A 24,450-nucleotide genomic window follows, 5' to 3' on the forward strand; every position below is an offset into this window, starting at 1 on the left:
CTAAAAAAAAAAAAAAAACCCTCTAAACTCCTAGAAGAAACATAGGAGAAAATCCTCTGATCTTTGGTTAGGAACAGATTTCTTAGGTACAACACTGTGGAGAGCGGATTGTAAGCTGATAAGGTCCTTACAGTCTGCGAGGGCAACCAAGGGTTACCTCGCCTCTGCAAACTCTTTCTGAGAACAAGAAAGTACAGATATAGCCGCAGGCAGGCAAACGAGCTGAAGGTCATGATACCATATGGTTTGGAAAAAGTAGAAGAAACAGTGTTATTATGCCTAAGGGAAACTGCTTATGCCAACTAGTATGTTCTTGCGATAAGTTCCTTACAGTCTGCGAGGGCAACCAAGGGTTATCTCGCCTCCGCAAACTCTTTCTGAGAACAAGAAAGTACAGATATAGCCGCAGGCAGGCAAACGAGCTGAAGGTCATGATACCATATGGTTTGGAAAAAGTAGAAGAAACAGTGTTATTATGCCTAAGGGAAACTGCTTATGCCAACTAGTATGTTCTTGTACAAAAGCAGCTTGCAAAAATAAAACTGGACCATTGTTCACCATTCGGTGGACTTTGGACCTCCCGATCCCTGCTTTCTGTCTTCTTTCTTTTCTTCATCTCCCACCGTTCCCACTCAGGTATATTTTCCAGAGCCACGCTGGACATGGCAGGATTTATCACTTGCTGGACGCGGCACACCAAAAGAATAATTCATTTAAAAAAAAGTTCATACATTAGACTTCATAAAAACTAAATCCACCAGCTCTTCAAAACATATTGTTAAGAGAACATTGAAAGGCAAGTCAAAGACTAGGAGAAAATCTTTGCAAAGCACATGACTGGTAAAGAATGACCTGTACCCAGAATATATAACAAATTCTCCAAAATCAACAAGAAAATACAACAGAAAATTGCAAAAGACCTAGACAGGTACCTCACCAAGGAATATATGGATGACAAATAAGCACATGAAAAGATATTCAACATCGTTAGCCATCATCAGGCAAATACAAATTAAAAGTGCAAGGGGGTAAAAAAATAAATAAATCAAAAAGTACAAAATACTGCTTCATACCTATCAGAATGTCTAAAAATAGAGTGACAATATGAAGTGTTGGAAAGGAAGTAAAGACACCAAACAACCCATGACTTAGCCATTCAATTCCTAGAGATTTTTACCCATGATACAGGAAAACATATGTAAATATAGACTTGAACATGAGTGTTCAGAGCTTTATTTGTAATAGCTAAAAATTGAAAACACAATTGCCCATCAATGGGTGACTTAATAAACTCATCAGAATAAATGGTATTCCTACAATGGAATACCAAGCAACAAAAAGGAACTATTGATACAGACAGAGATGAATCTCAAAATATTAATGTTGATGGAAACAAATCAGAATAAAAACGAGTATATACAGTATGATTTCATTTTAATCTTTTAAAAATATAAACTTTAGTAATGAAAAACAGATCCGTGGTTGCTCAGGGAAGGGAGGGGAAATATGAGAGAAATGGATTTAGAAGGGGCACAAAAAAACTTCTAGAGGTGATGGGTAAGTTCACCATCTTCATTGTGGTGGTAGTTCCATGAATATATATGTCAAATTTACCAATCTATACGATTTAAGTATGTATAGCTTATTACATTCAATTTTGCATCAATAAATCACTTTATTATTATTATTTTTTTTTAGGCAAGGCAGCCCTTGGTTGACCTCACAGATTGCAAGGATCTTGTCAGCTTACAATCCCTTATTTTTTTATTTTTTACGCCTACAGCACCTGGTCTTCCTAGGTGGTCTCCCATCCAAGTACTAACCAGGCCCGACCCTGCTTAGCTCTCGAGATCAGATGGGATGGGGCTTGTTCAGGGTTCATGGCAGTAGACTCAATAAATCACTTTAAAAATGGGAAGCTTAGTAATAATCATAATGTAGACCTCAAAAATATGCTAAATGAAAAAAAGCAACCACAAGTCTATATATATTTTATGACTGTTTATATGAAATGTCCAGAAATTGCAAATTAAGAGAGGCAGGAAGATGATCACTGGTTATGCACAGCTGTGGGTAGGAGTGGAGGCTGAGTGTATAGAGGACAAAGACTATCGAGGATGATGAAACTATTTTAAAATTGATTGTGCTGATGGTCGAACAACTCTAGAAATTCAGTTAAAATCACCGCAATTGTATGGTAAGTAAATTAAACCTCAATAAAACTAACAACAAAAGACTTCCTTTTCTATAGTAAAAAAGGAAACAGAAAAACACCAACTGTAATTGCAAAAAAGTGTCAAGGAAAAAATTTTGTTAGGAAATAGACGTAGCCAGATATCTCTGAAACCAAAAGAAAAGGGAGAGAGGCCACAATTTTTAAGTGGAATAGGAGAATCTGTGTCATCGGAAAATCAAAACGGGTTACTGAAATTATAATACTTCTGAGTACTTTATCACTATTACTTAAATAAATGAATACATCTGATTCCAGACACCAAGCGATGCTGATACTATTGCAATGATTAAAAAATGTATACTATCATGTCATATGCAAATATGTTGAACATGAGAAATTAAGTGATACAATCGATTGTTCTTATACAGATTATCCCAAATGTAAAAAAACAAAGTACGATTTAAAAAAAAGGTTTCTCACGGCGGAACAGAACATAAGGTAAAGAAAGTGCTTTTTCGTGACTCAGAATAACCGTAAGGGGAAATATCCACAAGAAATACTGTAAACTTGGAGGCAAGAACAACAAAAACTACATCTTTAACATTAAACATGTCACTAGGTTACTCGGTGACAGTGGGGACAGTGAGAAGAGTGGTGATGCGGGAGACACAAACGTTTTTAGTGAGGTCTGGAAGGACGGACTTGAACCTGAAGGAGGGTTTGCATTAAGTAAGGAAGCGATGTCTTCCTGTCTGTTTCCGACATTCAAAGTTTAGGGCCCTGACCGTCTCAACAGTGACAATCCCCGCGTCTCTATGACTGAATCCTACAATGAATGCAATGTGAAACCCCAAACTGCCCCAGAAACCAACAGGGACATTCCCTAACCCAGGCTTCCTTGACACGGAGCACGGAGTTCACCGACACAAACTTCCCCGCCCGGTTCTCAAGCCCTGAGTCCCGCAAGCCGGGCGATCCACGTGGACCTCAAACCCTGGCAGAGTCGGACTCCCGGCGGATGATTTCTTCAGACTCTGGTCACTGCCTGTCACAGGCCCTGTCACTAACGCGTGACCAAAAAAATCCCAACCGCAGTTCTCCACGAACGTTCACGTATCACGGACTCCGCAGGCCGTGCCCCGTGAATCCGCGCCCAGAGCTCGACTCACCTGATCCCGAGACTCTCCGGTGACACCACTGGCGGCGACAAAGGCTGAGCCCTCGCTCCAAACCACCTGCTATTCGATTCGGCTCCTTCGCGGTCCCTAGGGATGCTGACCGGCAGGTACCAGAGAGTCCCGCGAGGACCTTGGATCACGGCGGGACTTCCGAGTTCTAGCGTGGGCCCCGCGCTATGACGTGACGTGGCCACGCCCACCCCGACGTTTGTGACGGGCGGGGCCGTAACGGCTATGGGGAGAAATCGCAATCATTCGTGGCCACCTCGATGCTTTTACCTCGAGGTGGGGACGGTCAACGATGCTGTGCTAACTGCGTAAGATTTCGGAGGCCGATGCCTATGCGAGGCCAACGTGGCGCGCTTAGCGGCTGGGAAGCCGGAAAAGATGGCGGCGCCCTTTCTACACTGTGGAATTGAGACGTTACTCTGGGGCACCAAGGGAGTGGCCATCTTAGACGAAGGCAGGTGTCCGTACGGCAGAGATGGGCTCAGACCTTGGGAAACTTGTAGACGCCGATATGTCTTTAGAGAGGCGGCGGTCACGGTTGACAAGGCAGAGGTCCTTTAAAGTTTTAAGTCTGGGTAGAGGGCGATTGTGGCGCGGCGTGGGTAAGGCCTTTGTAGTTCATAAGGAAATAAAACTGCTATTGAAAGCGCGAAACCAATAGGGCGGAGCAAAAACATGCACATAAAAACGCGAATCCCCACGTTGGAGTGGATACTTAGCTCTAGTTGGGAAAGGGATGAAGGGAAGGTGCAAATGTATATATGTTTCCTTTCAAAAATAAATGAAGATGACAGGGCATTTAAGAACATGAAATTAGGAGATAATGCAATTATTATATTTTGCATAGTTCCCAAGAAGAAAAGAGCGCACTTAAAAATGTTATTTTTAGGCAGGCGAGAGGGGTTTAATTGTAGAGGATTTAAGAAGATACCCCCTTTTTAAAAGGCAACCTGGAACCAATTAAAAATTTTTATTCTCTTTGACCCAGCAGTTCTAATTACGACAGTTTATTGGTAAAATTTTTTCTTAATATTAATCACAGTGGTTTAATTTAAAAAAAGAGAAAACCACGATAGATGAATTATGGAACATCCGCTCAGCATAACAGTTTATAGCAATTAAAAAGAATGTACTACTATTATCAGTATAAATAAGGAAAGATAACTATTCTTCAGAGGACAAAAAACAGATCTGCAGGATAGTATGTATGTTATAATACTGTTTTGGGAACAAATCATAAACGTTTGCTTTTTGAAAATTGCGATTGGTTAAATAAAACATTTCCCGAATGTGAAGAAGTCTTCACATTCCCGAGGTTTGCAAATCTCCATTGTTCATCTTTGTATAACTATGTATTACTTTAGAATTTTCAAAAGATGTTGATTTTACAAAAGTTTCGAAAGAATATCTCACGATGTAGAATAATAGAGCCGTCTTATTTTTCTTTCATAAAAATATACTTACATTCATCGAAAATTTGGGGAAAAATATTTTTTAACAATGCTTGGCTCTTAGGTACAGTTATAGGTGACTTAAGATTTCTTCATTTGCTTATGTTTTCTAATTTCTATACATTAAGAATTTATTTTTTTTCTGTAATTTCTAAATAGTAAGAGCATTATGTTACTTTCAGGGACTACACTTCAGCTCCAGTCTCCTGGGATGTCAAGCTCTGAGAGGTGAGTTCAGAATCTGGTCCAGAGAGCTCAGGGCAGCCTGGGCATTCTGGGACCCTAAGTGATCAGTTTCAGGAATGAGCTGATCTGACCTTGCAAGGGCAGCATGTGTAGGTTCACAGAAGGATAAGTGGAAAGGATGTGAGTGCCTGGGTGGCAGCACTCATGTCCAGCTCGTTGCTTTATTTCCCCAGAATCCATCCTGTTACAGAGTCAGGGCGGTGATGGGAGCGCTAATGCAGGATTTAGGGCAGCTATGTTCCAACTTAAATATATCAGAAAGCTCATCTTATAAACCTAGAGTCCCAGACCCCAGCCCGACAGGTTCTGGTTTAGGCAGTCGGGGGTGCGGAACAAGAATTTATAAATTTTATAAGCTTCTAGGAGAATCCTAAGACAGGAAGCCCAGAGAAAACAGAAACAGCCCTAGAGTGTTTCTGGCTTACAAATATTTGGGCTGGCTCCCATCAGTACAGTTAGGTCTTCGTTCTAATTTCATCTGCCCAGAAAAGCCGCCTTTGAAACCCTTACTACATACAATAGCTCCTTCATTGCAGTTTATGTGTTAGGCTTCATATTTCTTTATAGCGCTTTTCAGAACTGACAGTCTATGATGTTATTTATTTTACTCAGTCTCCTTCACTGCACTGTGTGCTCCATAGAAGCCGTGACTTTGTTCACTGATGTGTCTAAAGTAGTGGCTGGCACCACGTAGATGCTCAAGAACATATTTTTAAAGGAGTGAATTACTCAATACGGAGTTGGGGATTGAATTCTGCCACAAGAGTGTATGGCAAGTGTCCGTTTCTTTTGCTATAAGCAAGATTCACTGTTTGTAAACTGGACTGAGCATCTTTATTATATCAAGGGAAATAACTCTGGTTCGAGACAAGACAAGCCCTACTGCTAGGAAAACTAAGAATTTGTTGTCAGCACACCTGCCCCAAAAGAACTGACAACGGAAGGACTGACAAAAAGGAAAGAATGGAAACGTGCAACATCCGGAATGAAGAAAAAGGAATGGAAAGGGTAACTATATCATCAGATACAATAGGCTATTCTCCTTTGGAGTTTGATAAAATTATGTTTGATGGCCGAAAGCAAAAATGACAACTTTAACCAATAGCGTTCTCAATGTATGTAGAGATGTTGAACATTATTCGCTGTTAGAGAAAGAGAAGTTAAGGCCACTGTTATATACTACCACACACCCGAGGGGACAGCTAGAGTCGATTATGACAGTGCCAAGTGCTAGAAAGGTCACGGAACAACTGGACATTCATACACTGCTGGTGGGAACGTAAATGGGTATAGCCTCTGAAAAAGTTCGTCAGTTTCTTATACAATTAAACACTAACTTAGCCTGCGACTCCTGGGTATGTATCCCAGAGAGACAAAATTTATGTTGACACAAAATTGGCTACACGTTTGTTTATACTATTTTTATTGATAACAGTGAAACACCGGAAACAACCCAAATGTCTATCAACGGTGAATGGATAAGAATACCAACGAATACTACTCAATAACAAAAAGGAAAAGTGTAAACCCAACAAATTGGATGGATCTTAAACAATTTGCTGAGAGGGGGTTAAAAGCCTAGCTCAAAGGTTACACACTGTATAACTCCGTTTTAATAGCATTCTTGAAATGATAAAATTAGAGTGATGGAGTACTGTCAGTGGTCACCATAGGTCAGGGTCTGGGGAACAGTGTGACTATACTGGGGTAGCAGGAGGACATCTCTTTGGGTTGGCACAACTCTGCCTTCTGATTGTGGTGAGATGTACAGAAATCTGTATATGTGATAAAATTTCTTAGAACTCTACACCAAAAAGCAAAGCAAAAACAAACAAACGAAACACACAAATGAAAGCATGACTAGTGAAATCTAAATAAGGTATAAGTTTACTTAACAGCATTGTACCACTGTCATTTTATTGGTTTTGATGATGTATGATGATTATGTAAGATAATATCACCGAAGAAGCTGAGTAAACGTACTCAGGAACTTTGCATATTTTGTAAAGTCTTGTGAGTATAAAATTATTTCAAACTAAATTTTAGAAAAATCACATTTAAGGTGTTTTTGTAAACTAATGCTACTTATAAACTTGGATAGATACATCCAAATATGTTGAATTACATTTTTGAGTATATTCTGTTTACCTTTGAAGTACATAGTAGACTGAGAGGGACAAGTTTAGAACCTAATAAATGCAAGAACTAGTCATAAAATGATATGGGGTGGGCTCGGAACACTCCTGCTTGTATATAACATTACAATTTAATCAGTGATAAGAACTGTCTACTTCAAAACTATAGAATCATTGAGACTGTGGTTCAAAGTATCCCGTCCCAGAATGGATGCCAGGTGTATAATAAATTTAGACTTGTGATAGAAAATTCAAGTATATATCATTTTCATGAGGCTTCTCCCTTTCATGAATTCTCTGATATTCTGCTAAAGTTACTCCACATTTAGTGTGTTCCTAACAGTTTTATTTCTGTATGAATTCATGAGAAATGATGAATTCTGCCATATTCTTTGCCACCTGAAAATTTTTCTCCAGTATATTGGGCAACTCTTGAGGTTAATTCTAGGCAAAAGCTTTCACTCAATCACATATTGCTACTGAGTATGAACTCGATGATGATCTCATGATCATCGATGAGATAGTCTTTATTCCCATAGAAGGCTTTCCTCGTCTCTCCATTCATAAGATTTATCTTAGTATATACTTTTCAGACATATAATTACCTAAAAATCTTTCCTTAAGACTTTTCTGCTTGAATGTATCAGAGTTTTTTTCCTGTATGTTAATTTTGACATACAGTGTGAGGTAATTTATCACCGAAGGCACTAGCATATTCTCTGCATTCATTAAATTTCACTCTTATGCAAATTCCATAATTTTCCAAGGGTAAAAATCTAGCAGCAGGCTACTCTACACTGACTATATTGAAGTATGCTAGGAGCACACTGACAGTTAATGAATTCACCAAATTTTCAGGATTTGTTCCCTGCTCGAGTTCACTTGTATATAATAATTTCAGGTTCTCTGCAAAGGATCATGTTCCTTGACTTACACATTTGTGTTTTAACAAGGCGTGACAAATGAGAGAAAGGTTACCCCCAATCGTTGAATCCAGAGGGTCTCTCTTTCGTAAGTCCTTTTTATGTTTACTGGTTTATTTTTTAAAATATTATAAAGTATACAAATGAACAGCCAGATAAAGGGATGCATAGAGTAAGGTTCAGAAGGATTGCAAGTGTAGGAGCTTCTCGCACATGGATGCATTCACCATCCAGGAAAAAACTCTCTTTTGTAAGCTCTCTGATGTACACTGAGTGCCGAATTTGTGTTGAAGCTCTCTCACACTAACTGCATACATACGGTTTGTCTCCTGTGGACATCCCCTGCTAGGTCATGAGACCAATACTGTATGCATAGGGTTTTCCACAGTCAGTATACATAAAAGTAGTCTATCCTGTGTGAAGTCTCTGATGTTGTACGAGGCATATTTTCTTTCCAAAGATGTCACCGTACTCATTGCACCGTTAGGATCTGTTTCCATTATGAGTTCTCTGATGTACGAGGAGATTTCTCTTTGAGGAGAAGCCTTTCCCACACTCATTGCATACAAAAGGTTTTTCTCCTGTATGAGTTCGCTGATGGACGATTAGACGGCTTTTCACAGCGAAGCCTTTTCCACATTCATCGCACGCGTGAGGTTTCTCTCCAGTATGGATTTGTTGATGTAAAATGAGCTCGGTTTCTATGGCAAAGCCTTTTCCACATTCATTGCATATCCAGGATCTCTCTCCTGTATGAATTTGCTGATGTACAACGAGATAACGTTTCATGGTGAAGCCTTTTCCACATTCACTGCACATAAAGGGTTTCTCCCCAGTATGAGTTCGCTGGTGTACCACAAGATTGCTCTTAAACGCAAAACCTTTTCCACATTTATTGCATATATAGGGTTTCTCTCCAGTATGAGTTCGCTGGTGTAACATCAGTCCACTATTCACGATGAAGCCTTTTCCACACTCACTGCATCTGTAAGGTTTCTCTCCTGTATGAGTTCGCTGATGTACGACCAGCCGACTCTTCAAGGGGAAGCCCTTCCCACACTCACTGCAGGTGTAGGGTTTCTCTCCAGTATGAGTGCGCTGATGTATGATGAGCATGCTCTTCACGGTGAAGCCTTTTCCACATTCACCACATATGTAGGATTTCTCTACTGTGTGATTTCTCTGATGCACAATGAGGTTACTCTTCCTGGGAAAGCCTTTTCCACATTCACTACACACATAAGGCTTCTCTCCTGTATGAGTTCGCCGATGTTCAATCAGACGGCTTTTCATGGTGAAACCTTTCCCACATTCACTGCATATATACGGTTTCTCTCCTGTATGATTTCGTTGATGTATGAGGACATAATGCTTCGTGGTGAAGCCTTTCCCACACTCAGTGCAGGTGTAGGGTTTTTCTCCTGTATGAGTTCGCTGATGTATGATGAGCATGCTCTTCCCAGTGAAGCCTTTACCACATTCACTACAGACGTAGCATTTCTCTCCAGTGTGATTTCGTTGATGCACAATGAGATTGCGTTTCCCTGGGAACCCTTTTCCACATTCACTGCATACATAGGGTCTCTCTCCAGTGTGAGTTCGCTCATGTTCGATCAGACGGCTCTTCATGGTGAAAACTTTGCCACAATCATTGCATATAAAGGATTTCTCTCTTTTATGAATTCTCTGATGTTCATTGAGCCTGGACTTTCTGGAGAATACTTTCTCACACAGACTGCATCCATAAGGTTTCTCTCCTGTGTGAACTCTCTGATGATCCGTGAGCTGAGACTTCTTAATGAAAGCTTTCCCACATTCACTGCACACGTGGGTTTTCTCCACTTCGCGAGTTCTCTGATTTTTAAAGACCTGGGACTTATTGCTAACGGGTTTTGCACTGACAGGGAATTTAACTGCAAGATGAAATTCTTCACAATTATCACGCAGAAATGATTTCCTATCTCCATTCAAGTTAGTAGAATTCTTGAGTTTGTAGCTTTTGCTCTGGTTGACCAAACTTAAATTTGGTTTCAAAGTTTTCATATAAAACTCAAACATATCATGATTTTGCCTGAAAGGAAAAGGACTTTGGCTTTGGGGAACAATATTTCCAAGTGCATTTTGTTTGTGGTTTTGTTTCATACCTTTCAGTATTCTTTGATTTTCCCAGTGACCCTGGAGATGATTATCGACTTTGTCAATTTCTGAGAAAGGAGAGAACAATGAATCCTTTTATAATCTTGTTTGTGATAAAACCATTTAGAAACTGCCTTGGTGTTTTTTTAAAAAATGGCACTTCGGTGACAACCCTGTGATAACACTAAGAGAAATGCCATGTATAAATGTTCCTTTTGAGGGTTGCATTTGTTCGCTCCAAAACTATTTATCAAGTGGTACTAGGCACTATGCTCGTGTTGGAATATATAAAATATGCCCTACTTTTACTCATCTTAAATCTAGTTAGAGAAAACCGAATAAAGAAAAAGGAAAGAAAAAAGGGAGTTGGAGATTATTAAATGTGGTTTCAAGGAGGAATGGAGATGGTGGAAAGTGCAAGAAATCTGGATATACTTGCAGAGAGTAAAGACAAGATTCGGTGGCGAGAGTGGTTAATGAAAGTGAGGAATCCAGGATTACTCTGCTGATTATATGACCTAAGTCACTGGGTAGAAAGAAGCATCTCGAATTAAGATGAGGAATATTACTGAAGTCCAGAATGTGTAAAAAAAAGAAAAAAAAGAAAAGTATGCACTGTGGAATGTAAACTTTGAGATGATTATTAAATATGTAGTACAGACATCAAGATCCAGTTGGAGGTATAAATGTAGAAATAAGCAACATGTATCTCTTAAGAAAAGAGAACTGGGCGATATGTTGGGAGGACACATAGAATGAAAGATGATGAAGGCACAAACCAAAGTTTGAGACATTCCAACATTTAGAGTCTGGGGATTTTTAAGTCCACTTAGAAGAACCAAATTCTGACTACAGACATGAGGGAAATATACACATTAAGGTGTATAGAATAAATATGCTTGTTACCTTGCAAGTAAAAATGTAAGGTCTTTGGAATTTGAATTAGAGTAAGCTGAGACAGACTCTTGCACTGTAATCCTGTTCCTAAATTTGCCCTTCTGTAGACTACCATGAAGCTAACCTTCCAGAAACATCAATCACATTGCACGGACAACTCGTAAAATCAATATTCCAGCTTTTAGCTGGGTCATATGTTCCATTCATAAGGAAACAGGGCAATGGTGATTGACAGGAAATTTTGCAGCTGGCCAGAGTACCACACGGTGATCTTCAGAAGCTAATGTCCTGCATGGTCTATGGCAACTGTCACCTTTTTCAGTCACGTTGTGCATTCAGTACAAAAGTCATATCCAAACTTTTCCCACTTCGACATCCCTGACATGTGTTCCCTCATTTGCCACCAGCAGCATCTACTTCAGTAATTCTATATTTATGTCTCAGTTGGCAACAGTTAGGTTATACTAAAGCCTTGACCCTCTTTGAAGATCTAGATTGTGTCAGCTTTACCTTCAGTTTTTTTTAGAACATCTGGCTCTTTCTTACTGCTATCCTACCACCTCCCAGGTGAAAAGACAGGCAACGCAGAACCACAGAAATGCGAAACCAGCCAATCCTCCACCAGGCCACCTCGATTACTCACATATGAAATCCAGACAGTCATCTTGGCAACAAAAGTGCACATCTCCATGAATATTCCATTTACCCCCCCCGTATTTCCACTCCACTACTTCTCCTGCAGAGACCTTCTAACAATGGTCTTCCTTTGCCTGACTTCAGGCCACTCTTTTGTTGGTCAACGCCACGGCCTCACACATTTCCTGCTTCATGCCTTCATTCCTAATTCATAGAATCATCTTCCTAATTCAAAATGTAGACTTACCTCAGACATATCTTGCTGTTATCCCATTCTACCACCATGGGCTCTATTTCCTCTGACTTTTTAAATTAGTCTCTTTATTATTCATTTTTACAGTTATCTTCAGTGAAGAGTTAACTTCACCCAGAAAGCTCAAGTGAGCTTCCCTAGCTGGCAATACCCTGTGTGTACTGTCACATATCATGGCCAGAAGGAGGCAATACTGTCCACGAGTCCAGATGCAGCATATCTGGACCCTTTCTGAACTCCATGTGACCCAAGGATTTCCCTGCTAGGTGTATACTCAGGAAAAACTAAAGCGTATGTTCGCGAAAAGGTTGTACATGAATGTTCATAGCAGCATAATTCATAAAAGCCAAAAAGTGGAAACAACTCAAATGTCCATCATTAGAAAAAAGGGTAAATAAAATGTGGCAGATCCATGCAATGGAATTTGATTTGGCAATAAAAAAGAAGTGAGTTCTAAGACATGCTAAAACATGGAAGAACTTCAAAAGCATGCTCCATGAAAGAAGCAGGCATGAAAGACCACATAATTTATGATTCTATTTATATGAAATATTCGGGACAGGCAAATCTATAGAGATATAAGATTAGTGGTTGGTTGCCTAGGCTGGGGCTTAAGAAAAGCATTTTTTTTTTTTTAAAGTTATAAGTGATGAAAATCCTCCAATATCGATTGTGATATGGTTATATAACTTTTGAAAAACTGCAAAGCGCTGAATTGTATGATTTAAGCTGGCAACTTGTAAGGTATGTCAATTATCTAAATAAAGCTGTTTAAAATAAACAAAGAAGAATATGATGGGAAAAACAAATGATTAGGGAAATGAATACAATGCTAACACCTAAGAGGAACCAAAGGAAAATCAGAACTATCAAAGGTACAAAGGAAGTAAATTGAGACAGACAGGAACCATGATTTGGGCTAGAACTGATATAGAATGTAAAACAGTCTTTTCTAGTTAAACAGCCAACAGGAACAGCAGAGACCCTTAAGACGAGAACCTCATAGCTGTAGAACATTCACGATAACACCAGCGTGGACAGTCTAGAAGGTGAACTGTAGTAAAGGAGAATCTAATATTAAAATAAGGTAGTGGGAAGGGTTTTAGTGGAGGGAAGATGATTCCTGTTACTCACGCAGGAACTCAGAAATCTCAGGCCAGTAAAATATTTAGAACTAAAAATGTATGCTAGACAATATTAATAGGAGATATCAATTTGGAATCTCATCCAGAGAAACAGAAAGAACTGAATTCATGAGACTGAAGGAAAATGTTAAGGAGTACCACAGGAAAAAAAAAAAAAAAGGAAAATAAAACCACTGAAGAACCTCAGAATGGGGGAAGAAAGAAACCAAGGAAGCAGATTAATGCACAGTAAGAGATGAGGTGACCGTGAGGGCACGACGTGGAAGGTAGGGGTGGCGGTTAGGAAGGGAAGCCGCTAAGTTCCCAGAGGAGAAGGACAGTGCACTCGTCAGAAGACCGATACATTCAAAGATCTCGCTTTGGAGTGAGGACTGGAAGGTGGAATTTCATAGCCAGAGGGGTGGAGGGAACAGGGAGAGACGTGGTGATGATACAAAGAGGTAGGTTATAGAAGCCAAGGAAGAAGAAAACTAGGCAGACAGACAAAAAAAAATCAAGTTGTCAGATAAAATAAGCAAGGATCAGATTACAGAAGCGAAAAAAGGGGGCCTCTGGCCCTCAAAAGACCTAAAAGAGAGTTCTGCTCTGGGGAGAGATGGAGGTATGGTTTCTGTATCCTCAAACGCCTGCCAGCCTTCCCCGACTAGAATACGATTTCTGTAGTTATCCATGATGGGACACATATGCCTTTTGGGATACTGATTATTTTAAGCTGGTTATTTTTAGAAATGGAAGACTCAAGAAGAAGCTTTGACCCTCCCCCTTACTACCTGTAAGAATTTAGACAGAGCACGTGCTCCAGGAAGGGACCTGTCATCAGAGATAACCACAGTTTATTATGAACCAGTGTGATGGACAGGGAGGAACCTAGCAAGGCCCTTTTGACCCAAGTCGTCTCTGTGTCCCCTTATTCAAGATGGCCCAGTGAACAATTGTTCACCAAGCATTGGCTTTCCCATCTTTTGCTTTCCTCCCCTTTGAAGTCCCAAACTACAACCCCCACTCCTTAGCTCAAAATGGCATATAACTCTCAACTGCCCGATCTGTCCTCGGGCCCCATGTTTTTAAAAGCCCCGTACATACATACATAACAAATTTGGTTATTTCCTCCTGTGGATCTGTGTCACATCAATTTAGTCATTCGCCCAGCCAGAAGAACATAGAAGGGTAAAAGGAAAATTATTTTTCCTCCCCCACACCAGCCTGTTGGTTCTCCCACTCACCTGGACAGACGGGACTGTGGATTTCATGTTCTATGGTCCACGGTTCTTCTCCTCGTTCCAACTTGGAGAGCACGTCTGGTTTGCTGACTTCATACCCTGCTTGTGGAAAATGAAGGGGCACTGCGGTGACTTCAAAGTGTAAGCAGCTGACAAAGGCAAGACCTCTGACCGGGCACCCTCGGAGTGACACAGGGGAGCTGTCTCACCCACTGACACCAGGTTGCTGTAGTTCTCCGACATCACGTCCCAGTACAGGTCCTTCTGAGCGGGGGCCAGGAGCTGCCACTCCTCCCAGGTGAAGTCCACGGCCACGTCCTCCAGTGTCAGCAATTCCTGTAATAAACATTCCTGGTTTTTTTTTTTTTTCTTTTTTTATTGATTCATAACATCATAAACCTGCTCATATTAACTATGATTCTGACACCAATTCCTATGTGTATGTTTGTTTTTCAACCCATACCAAATAACTCTCCAACACCAGCTGGGTGTCCTACGATTCAACTCAGTTCTGACACTGTACAGTGTCAGATCCCACAGATTAAGGGCTCAGTCCCACGAGACTGTCTTCCCCGCCCCATGACTTCAGTTCAAGTCCAGGTTGTGACCTGTCCTCTGACTGACCAGCTATAGATGGGAGGCTCCAAAGACCCGCTCCTTGGGTTTGATTAATTTGCTAGAGCAGCTCACAGAACTCAGAAAAACACTTTACTTATGTTTAATAGTTTATTATAAAAGGACATGATAAAGGACACAGATGAACACCCAGATGGAAGAGATGCACGGGGCCAGGTATGTGGGAAGGGGCGCACCACTCCCCCAGCATCTCCATGTCTTCACCAACCCAGAAGCTCTCCAAAACACATACTCCTGGGATTTGTATGGAGGCTCCATCACGTAGGCATGATGGATCATTCATTCTATTTCTAACCCTCTTCCCCTCTCTGGATAATGGGGAATAGAATTGAAAATTCTAAGCTTCTAATCACAGCTTGTTATTTCTGGTGACCAACCCTGAACCAGGAGCCACCCAGAGTCACCTCAGTAGAACAAAGACATTCCTATCCCTCATGAAATTCCAAGGGACTTAGAAACTGTCGGGAAATGCGGAGGTCACAGACCAAATATTAGGACAAAGATGCTCCTATCTTATCACTTAGCAAATTACAAAGGTTTTTTAGGAGTTCTGTGCCAGGAATGGGGCGAGGGGGAGGGAGACTGACAAGAGACCAATGTATATACTTACTATTTCATAAAAGGTTAACATCATATTGGATACACTAAAGGTAATTAGTAAACTGGAATGTGCATTTAAAAAAATAACCAAAAATGAAGCAGACACACAGAGATGGAAAATATAAAAGAGAGTTTAATAAATATGGAGGACAGACTGAGGTCTAACATAGGCCTGTACGTAGTTTTCGAAAGGGGTTATAGAGAAACAGAGAAGCAATACAAAGATCTAAGGAATGAGAAATGTTCAGAACTGATTAAAAATCCTATGACTCAGGATTAGTAAGCCAACAAAGCCAAGCAGGAAATATGCATGGAGACCCATCAGGCTGAAACTAAAGAACGCCACCTGCAAAAGTCACATTATAGAAACAACGAGAAAGAAGAGATGCATCGCTATTAGACAGAACGTACTTGAAATAAAGACAAAAGAAGCCAAAAGATGTTGTGATAAACAGATATGTGGTCTTTGTCTCTGGTTCCTGGCATAGTTTCTAAAACCCTTGGGGTCTCTGGAGTGATAAGAGTGTCCTCTGTGTGTGAATGAGATGAGTGGTGACTGGGGGCTCCGAGCGCTTCAGGCTGGGGGCTGGTCGCCATAAAGACCCCCCATCTCCAGGGAGGGAGGAGGGACTGGGCTCAAGTTCAGTCATCAGTGGCCAGCGATCTAATCATGCCTACGTAATGAAAACACCATAAAACTCCATAAACAACAGGTTCAGAGAGCTTCCGGGGTGGTGACCACAGATATTAGATGCAAGCTGGCAGCTACTGTAACCCAGAGGATGCTTCAGTTACACGTCATGTTCCAATGTTAGTCATTTACAAGGAATGACGTGAACCCTACTACTTTGTTGAAGTTAGATTTAAAATTTCTCTCTAGGTACGGAACCGAAAGTTATATTCAAAGTTTCTTTTTCTCTAGATACTGATCTTTTACAGGTCTCTACAAGGGAATAAAGGACAGAATAAAACAAGACAAAAGTCACCTGGGATGCGATCATTTTCTTCCGTTTGGGGAAATGGCCGGCAACTGCGATGCTGTCTTTGTCTCTTCTGGATATGCCCTAAATTTCTAGTTGGAAATCTCATTCGCCAGTCGAAAGCATCCCCAGAAAGGACAACACCTAGATCCTGGAACCTCCTCTTTCTTCATTCATTTCTTGCCAGAACCTGTGAGATGAAGAGCAAAATTACTTTCAGGGTTATATTCCCCTTGCTCTACGCTCACCTTAATACATGGTCCCCAGTATTTATCTCTTTAGTTCCCCAGAGAGCACACTTGAGGTTAATGAAACATAAGACCCTCAACGCGTGAACGTAGCATGAACGTGAACGGGAAATTGGCAAAGGAGAACCAACACGACATCGTGCCTCGGTAGCGGGTAATTTTCAGAACAGTGATAGGAACGAAGTCACATGAATGTCGAGAAACTGTCAATTTTTCCTTTAAACTATGTCGTCCTCAGACCTTATTAACGGTCTTTATACACCGTTTGCGTACAAACATTAGAACGATGAGCACACCAAAAATAGGAGAGAAGGAATATGAGTTATAAATGAAAAATTTCAGAAATATTTCAAAAATACAAATACTGGGAAATAGCAGCCTTTATATATTTACATACAGAACCTGGAAGGAAATATGCAGGAAACCTGCAGGAGGAAAAAAATAAAAACACTCTTAAATAAAGAAGTCTTATTAATTTTAAATATGTCGAATGGTTCATCCACCCCAAAAGTTATATTTCTGCGGGTTTCGAGGATTGGGATGATGTGGGGAGCCGAGAAAAAATGAGAAAATGAGTCGTGGAGGAGGAACTCGGACCCGAAGCGTCTGGAGAATGTAAATGTTCATTCGGCGAGCCTGTTCCAGCAGCCTGAGCTCAGCACACGATCCAGCCCCGGGCCCCTGTGCCTCCGAGCCTTCTGCTGTCACACATCTCGGCACAAAGGACAGTGGCCGCCACCCCGCTCACGGCTTCACGCCCCAAGCAGACCGGATGCACATCTACGCGGACCTGAGCTCCGATTTATTCCGGAACGCGATCCAGGCGCCGCGGTCAATGACGAACCTCACCGCACGGGTTGTCAGTCACCCACAGGAACAGAGACCCTCAGAGACCTTCAGCCCTGACCCCGGAGACACCCCGATCACAGACGCCCAGCGCGATCGCCGACCCGGGGCCCGACGGCCCGTCCCCCGCCCCAGCCCTTTCTGCAGACGGATCCACAGACGGGCCGGACTCGCTCCCGAACCTGCGGCGACCGCTTCCGGGCCTAACTTACTTCCCTCGACTTCCTCCGCTTCTGGCCTCCCGTCCTGAGAACGGAGGTCGAAGGTCCGCGGCGTTTCTGTCGCGTTTCTATGGAGAACGGAATACGGGTTCCCGGCTTTTGCTTATGAGGTCATATATTCGCGCCGCCGCCTCCGCCGCGGCGCCCTGGGGGCCGCCATCTTTGGACGTCTGACCTACAGGCTTGCCGTACACAGGCTTTGCCATAAGTGACCGTACGACGCGACAATGGGGCCGTCCCCGAAACTCCCATTTCTGGAGGCGCTGCAGCAGCCTTTAGGAAAGGAGAAAGGTTTTCAGAGGCTGGAAGGCAACCATGACGTGGGGGGTAAAATCGTTTGTCGTAGGAGACGGCGAAGGGCGCAGAAGTTTCAAAGGCTGGAGCCCGTCACGATCAAAAGGGCGCAGCGCACGTCCTGAGCGGCCATTACGGCTGTGACGCCTGCGATCGGTGGGAATTAAAGCAACTTCTGAGTACTTCAGTCACTAAATTCCGATTTTAAAGTTAAGCGTGCTTGACAAAATAGCTGGCGGCGCGCTGTAGGAGAGCGTTAGCGCCGTTATGCAGGAACACCATGGGCGCGGCCATCTTGGGGGGATGTTCGGTGTCCGCACAGAACGGTTTCTGTGGAGTTCGGCGTGGAACCGGCAGGTGGCAGTGCTTTTGGAAGACTAGCAACCTTTGGCAAAGTGAGATCGTATGGGAGATGCAGTGATTGATTACAAAGTGAGCAGAAGCGATGGACGTCGTGAGCCTCTTTCCATGTTCCCAGCCATGCCCCTTACCCCGCCCAAGTACAAAACCTGCTACGGCCTAGGCAGCCACTGAACCACCTTCTGACACTCTCACATTTTATGAATAGAATTTTACTATATCTACTCTTTATATCTGGCATCTTTCACACAATGTAATTGTTTTGAAGTATCAAGTCCACCCCTTTTTGCTGCTTAGTGTTTCATTGTATGGGTATTCCAAAATGTGTTTGATCACTGTTCGGTGGACCTTTGAGTTGTTTCCAGGTTTTTATGATATTGCAAACGAAACTGCTACAAACAAGCAAAAAATAAAATGATTTCAAAGAACTGGATATGCCACAGTCTTATGCATTTGCCATGTTCTCACGAAAAATTCTCTGCCAGGCTTTTGCAGGACTTAGTATCCATTTCTAACCCTGCTCCGGCTCACATTTTCTTGCCCACCCCCCATCCCCCCAGCCCAAGCCATGAGTTAGAAGGCTCACTCAATGCCAGGAATCAAAGATCTTGAGAACACAGGCTGTTGCACAGATGCCAGGTTCACCTGCTTGCTCATTTTATGTTCAGCCCCTATGCCTTTACAATTCTCAGAATGCACCGTTAATGTAACCACAGGCCAAAGCAGGTAGTCAGTTCCATCTTCTCTTACTCCTCCATCAATCCTATGCTGGCTCAGTCTCTGGCCTAGGATGCTAGAATTGTCCCTGCTTACACTCTTGGTCTGTACTATCTTGTCTTCCTAGAGCAGGCAAGGTGATCTTTGTAAAACACAAATCAATCACGAGAGTTTCCTGTTCTCAATTATCTAATGACTGCATTACAGAATGAAATAAGTGTCAAGATGGCTAAATTTAGGTGTTTAAAAATATATGTTGGAGTGAATATACCTGAAAATTCAGGTTTTGTGATGGAAATGTAATACAGCTACCGCATAGCAAATTTCCTATTTCTTTTTCTCTAAGCAAGACTCAAGGCTAGAAAGGGAAACACTGTGCATAGAGGACAGAGGACAAGAACCTACTCATAAAAGAAAGAAAGAATGAAAAAGATCAGGAAAATCACATGTCCAATGAAGCAGGTCACAGAAAAGATGGGGGATCTTTGAAATGGCAACTCTTAAAGGTGGTAAGCCTGTGAACAAAGAAATACATAAAAGGTTTCTTCTATAATATACCCCAAGGGGAACTTGCCTCCTTTCATCTCCCTCCATCTTAGACCAAGGTGCTCCTGCCTTTTATTTTACTTATCTTGGGGATCCTATTCCTTTTCTGCTCTCCCCCTTTTGTATTCAGACAGACACTGAGTCTCTCTAATCTCTTGCTCAGACTCTCTTTCTCTCTCTGAAACACACACACACAAACACACACACAGTGTGTATGAATGGGAAGAAAACACTAAAATCATCATATACCTGCCATTAGTTCATATCACACTCCATGAATCAGCAACTGCTGCAAATAACGTTTACAGCTATGTCTTTCTTGAAAGACGTTCTAGTTTTGCTTCTGGAGAACAAGCCTCTCTCAGGTTTCCAACCTCACCACCTCTTTCTTTGGACTTCACCACTGCTCTTTCTTAACCTATTTTATTAGAGACTCATCTTTCTAAACTGTTAGAAGACCCTAAACTTAAAAAAAAAAAAAAAAAGATGGAAGAAATATGCTTGCAGGGAAGATGATTTTAGTTCCTTGAACAAAAAGTCTAAATTCATTTCGGAGTTTCTGTGAAGACAGTAATACATGTGGCACAAGTGTACAGATCAGAAAATATTAAAGGAAATGTGAATTTAGAAGACTTTATAGAGAATAAAAGCTTAACTTATGAGAATGAAGAAACAATTTAAGGATTACGAGAACAGAGCAAGAAACGGAAAACCAATTTTGGACAATTTCAGAGGGGGGCAAAGACAAATGTCTTAGTCTGTTTCGGCTATAATACAAAATGACAGAAATTCATTTCTTACACATATCTGGAGGCTGGGAAGTCTAAGATCAAGGCGCTGGCAGATTCGGTGTCCGGAGAGGGTCTGCTTTCTCACAGACAGTGCTTTCTAGCTGCGACCCCACGTGATGGAAAGGAAGAGGGATCTCTCTGGGTCCCAGTGACCTAGTTGCCTCTCAGAGGCTCCATCTCCTCATCTTATCATCTTGGGGGTTAGGATTTCGACGGGTGAATTTTCAGGGGACACAAACGTTTAGTCTATAGCAAGAAGCAAAGAAACCATATAAACATGCAGAGCTCAGGGTACGGTGTGAGCATAGCATCCAATGTGGGGTTGGGGAGGGAATGTTAGGGAGGGAAATCGCTATTTCCCAATGGAGCAGGGAGATGCTCTAAAGACTAGGCTGAATTCAAAGATCTCTGTTTGGAACAAGGCCTGGAAGGTGGAATTGCATAGCAAGGGAGGTGGAAGAAAGAGGCAGAGATACTGTGACAATGGACCAAAAAAGGCCAAAAAAAGGAAGAAGAGAATTAGGCAAAGAACAGAAAAAATCAAGAAGTACATAGGGATCAGATGGGATCAGATCTCACGAAGTACATAGGGATCAGATGGGATCAGATCTCAGAGGAAGGAGATCTTTTCCTCCTACAAAGCATTTGTTTGCAATTGTCCCAGAGGAAGGAAAGGGGTGTATTTTCCTCCTACAAAGCATTTGTTTGCAATTGTCCAATTAGAAAAACATAAGGGAAAGCAACACAGGCTCGAACCCTGTATCTATCTGCAGTAGACAAATCAGATAGATTAACAAACACCAAAGCTGCAAAAGCTCGCCACAAGTCCTTTGGAATGTGTCCTTTCAGGATGGTCATCAAAGAGGCTACGTACCCTCCAGGTGAGCTTCTCCGGATCCGATCCATCCGCCATCTTCATAATGCCTGACCAGCCTCTCAGGCAGCCAAAGAGGTCTGTCTGCACCGTGAGGAAAAACACGATATGCCCCCGACCACATACTAAAACAAGATCTGGGCCATGCCATTCATTAGCTAATGGATCTTTCCAATGAACTACTGCTCGTGGAGTCCCCAAAGACCAGAACCTTTCTGCAGCTGTTCGACTATCATCAACTGTGTTTAAAAATTTTAAATTAAAAAGTACATATTTAATATATTTTGAGGAGTCGTGGGGTAAACTCCCCCTCTTTGCTTTTGTATTTGAAGTTTGTTAACAGCAATAATAGTAGACCAAATAAGTACCGGGCAGGATGTTTAAGAAAATTCTAAGGGTTAAAGCCTCTCAAATCATCTAAAGTTTTCTCAGCCAATTCTGCAGGCTCTACTGTTTTGGATGTCAAGAATATGTTTATGAAGATTAGCTACATCGAGACTGGCATTATTGCCAGTCCATATCCCTTGTAAATGTAATTTAACTATTTTAATCCCATTCACAGGCATTGTAGTCTCTAAATGTTGCCCGACCAACACCTCAATTTTCCTGCCTCCTCCCTACATTATTTCCCTTCAGAGATTTTATTCCCTTAATCTTAAGGGGATGTTGAGGGAGGAAGGTCTGTCTTCTGTAACTTCTTCAAAGCTGAGATAGGGCTGTAGTCCCTGCCTACTGGGAATAAAAATCTCTGAAAGCCTATTCTAAAGGCCCCGGAAGCAGACAACGTGAAGTCACTCCAGCATGTAGAAATAGGAGGAAGCCTGGTAACCTAGAAGATATAAATTTAGCAAAAAGATAGAAAAGACAAGTCAAAGTTAATAGTAGAGGTAATTGACAACGAAGTTACGTTTTCATGGCAGCTTGTTAATTCAAGGTACACAAAAGTTCCCTGATTCCCTGGGACATGTGGACTTATCTAGTTTCCAGAATAAGAGCTTAAGATCTTCTGCGGGTTCATAGGACTAGGTCACACTTTCCGGTTGATATTCTGGAGGAACCTGTGAAGACTTATAAGAAACTTGGTTAATTCAAGATAAATGCACCCAACTGTTGATTCCTTATAATTTGACAGCATTTAGGAACTTAACAAAACTTGGTAGGGCCTTTCTATTTGCCTTAAGGGCTGAGTATTTATTCCTGTCACTGTGCAGTTAGCATTGGAGAGAGGCCCATGGGATGAGTCAGGATAGAGTAGGGAGCTCTAGTACCTAGTAAATATTCAGGTTTTCCTTCCTGCCATGCCAGTGGTGACCTGAGATTCCACCGCTGTGATCGTGGTGGATTTTCCTAGGACTGGAGCTTGCAAGCGCTTCAGCCTCTGTTGTTGGAGAGAGAAGCTCGTTCATGAGAGGCTTGCTATGTGGGGTGAGGGCTTATGAGGTCCGCCCCTCCCCGACTTCTCAGGGCTGGATGAACATTTGCCCTTTTAGTGCCCTTCCTTCTGCAGTTTGCACATTGATTATGTCTAAGTCCCGACAATGCCACTCACGGCCAATCAAGATTGAAGCCTTCCAGGCCTGCAAGGTTTTTATTGCCTAGGGTCACCTCGAGATGGTCCCTGTATTATGGTAGCTAAAATTTGCTCCCTTTTGGTACTCTGCTTCTTCTCTGCCCAGTCCCAGTTATTGGACACCTTAAAGACTTTTGGCACCAAGGCAGCCTGTGGGGTTGGGGATTAGACCCCAACTTTTGGAGCTTCCTTTGAATATTAGGCACAGACCAAGTTATGAAATGTATAGCCAGGAGTGTCTGGCCCTCAGATTTTGGGCCCCATCCCAGACCTCTGGCACCAAGGTAACCTACGGACTTGTGGTTTAGGCCCCAACTTTTGGAGCTTCTGTTGATATCGAGCACAGACCAAGTTATGAAATGTATAGCCAGGAGTGTCTGGCCCTCAGATTTTGGGCTAATGTTAGTATATTCTCTAAAAGCCTCAGAAAACTGGTCGATGCAACATAAAACACAGAAATTACTTTGATTAAGCACAGAATCCTTGTTTTCTACTCAGAGCACTTTTTCCTAACATCAGTAGCAGACTAATAGCCTAAGAAACATTAAAACACAACTTTAATTTTGCATTTGTTTACTTTTGGCATTTAAATCTCCAATCTTGTTTAGTTTAATCACATAACATTTCCTCTCAGGATTTTTTTTTTATAACCCTTCTACTACTTTCTTCATTCCTTCAATTTGCCTCTTCTCACTCATTTAGAAATGACCAACTTTAACACAAACACCTTTCCTTTCATTTCCTTCAAAATAAATCTCTATACTTCATACCTTCTTTAACAAAAACATACATCTTCCTTTCCATCATGATTAGACTTCTTATCCACCACCATATGACATATAACACAGACAAATATAGATCAGAGGTCATGCACATACTCACATATTCCCATCATCAGTATTTGTAACTTCCATGGTGGTGCCGACTCAGCCAGTTAAAGTCCATTCCTGACTGCCCTTTCCTCCCCTAACCTGCTGAGCTCTGTGAGCCTCCCTCTATTTCTTGCTCATACTCAAGAGGCAATGGCGGCAGAGGAGGAGAAGGCAGTGGAGAGTACGAAGGTCCTCATGCCCCTCCAAAGTCCTTTGCAGTGTAGTAACGTACTCATTACCTTCTCCTCTTGGGAATCTTTGGAATACTCCGATTTTTGTGATAAAAAAGAAATCAGGCCAATAGCGATTATTGCAGGATTTAAGGGCAGTCGATTTAACTCTGGAAATTATTTGTGCCACTCAATCTGGCCTCCCCACCCCTACTATGATTCCTTGGAATTATCATCTTGTCATTATAGATTTGAAAGACTGTTTCTTTACCATACCTTTAGGTCCAGAAGATGAGAAACGTGTTGTCTTTAGCCTCCCT

At 41.8% G+C, this 24,450-nt stretch overlaps 1 protein-coding gene, 1 long non-coding RNA gene and 1 pseudogene across 4 annotated transcripts in view; 1 reads left to right on the top strand and 2 right to left on the bottom strand.

Annotated features, from left to right (window-relative positions):
* The window catches only part of ZNF432 (zinc finger protein 432), a 32,909-nt gene extending 11,649 nt beyond the window's left edge, over positions 1-21,260 (bottom strand). The window contains exons 1-5 of one of the 3 annotated variants that reach the window (XM_025047989.1): positions 17,928-21,260; positions 16,628-16,811; positions 14,615-14,741; positions 14,409-14,504; positions 6,943-10,322 (exon numbers count right to left, since the gene is read on the bottom strand). In XM_025047989.1, coding sequence (XP_024903757.1) covers positions 8,602-10,322; positions 14,409-14,504; positions 14,615-14,741; positions 16,628-16,642 — 1,959 coding nt within the window. In that variant the 5' untranslated portion in view covers positions 16,643-16,811; positions 17,928-21,260 and the 3' untranslated portion in view covers positions 6,943-8,601. Of the gene's footprint in view, positions 1-3,345; positions 10,323-14,408; positions 14,529-14,614; positions 14,742-16,627; positions 16,812-17,927 lie in introns of those variants that run through there. The other 2 variants (XM_015591810.2, XM_006904975.3) reach the window with 2 other exon arrangements.
* LOC112482279 lies at positions 1,775-1,892 on the bottom strand (annotated as a pseudogene).
* Positions 3,946-7,181, top strand: LOC112481240. The gene is made up of 3 exons (XR_003046847.1): positions 3,946-3,965; positions 4,997-5,042; positions 5,673-7,181. It is a non-coding gene; the product is annotated as an uncharacterized LOC112481240 (long non-coding RNA).
* Positions 21,261-24,450: the final 3,190 nt, after the last annotated feature.

The sequence above is a fragment of the Pteropus alecto genome, unplaced genomic scaffold, assembly GCF_000325575.1.
Source record: "Pteropus alecto unplaced genomic scaffold, ASM32557v1 scaffold41, whole genome shotgun sequence".
NCBI lineage: Eukaryota > Metazoa > Chordata > Mammalia > Chiroptera > Pteropodidae > Pteropus > Pteropus alecto.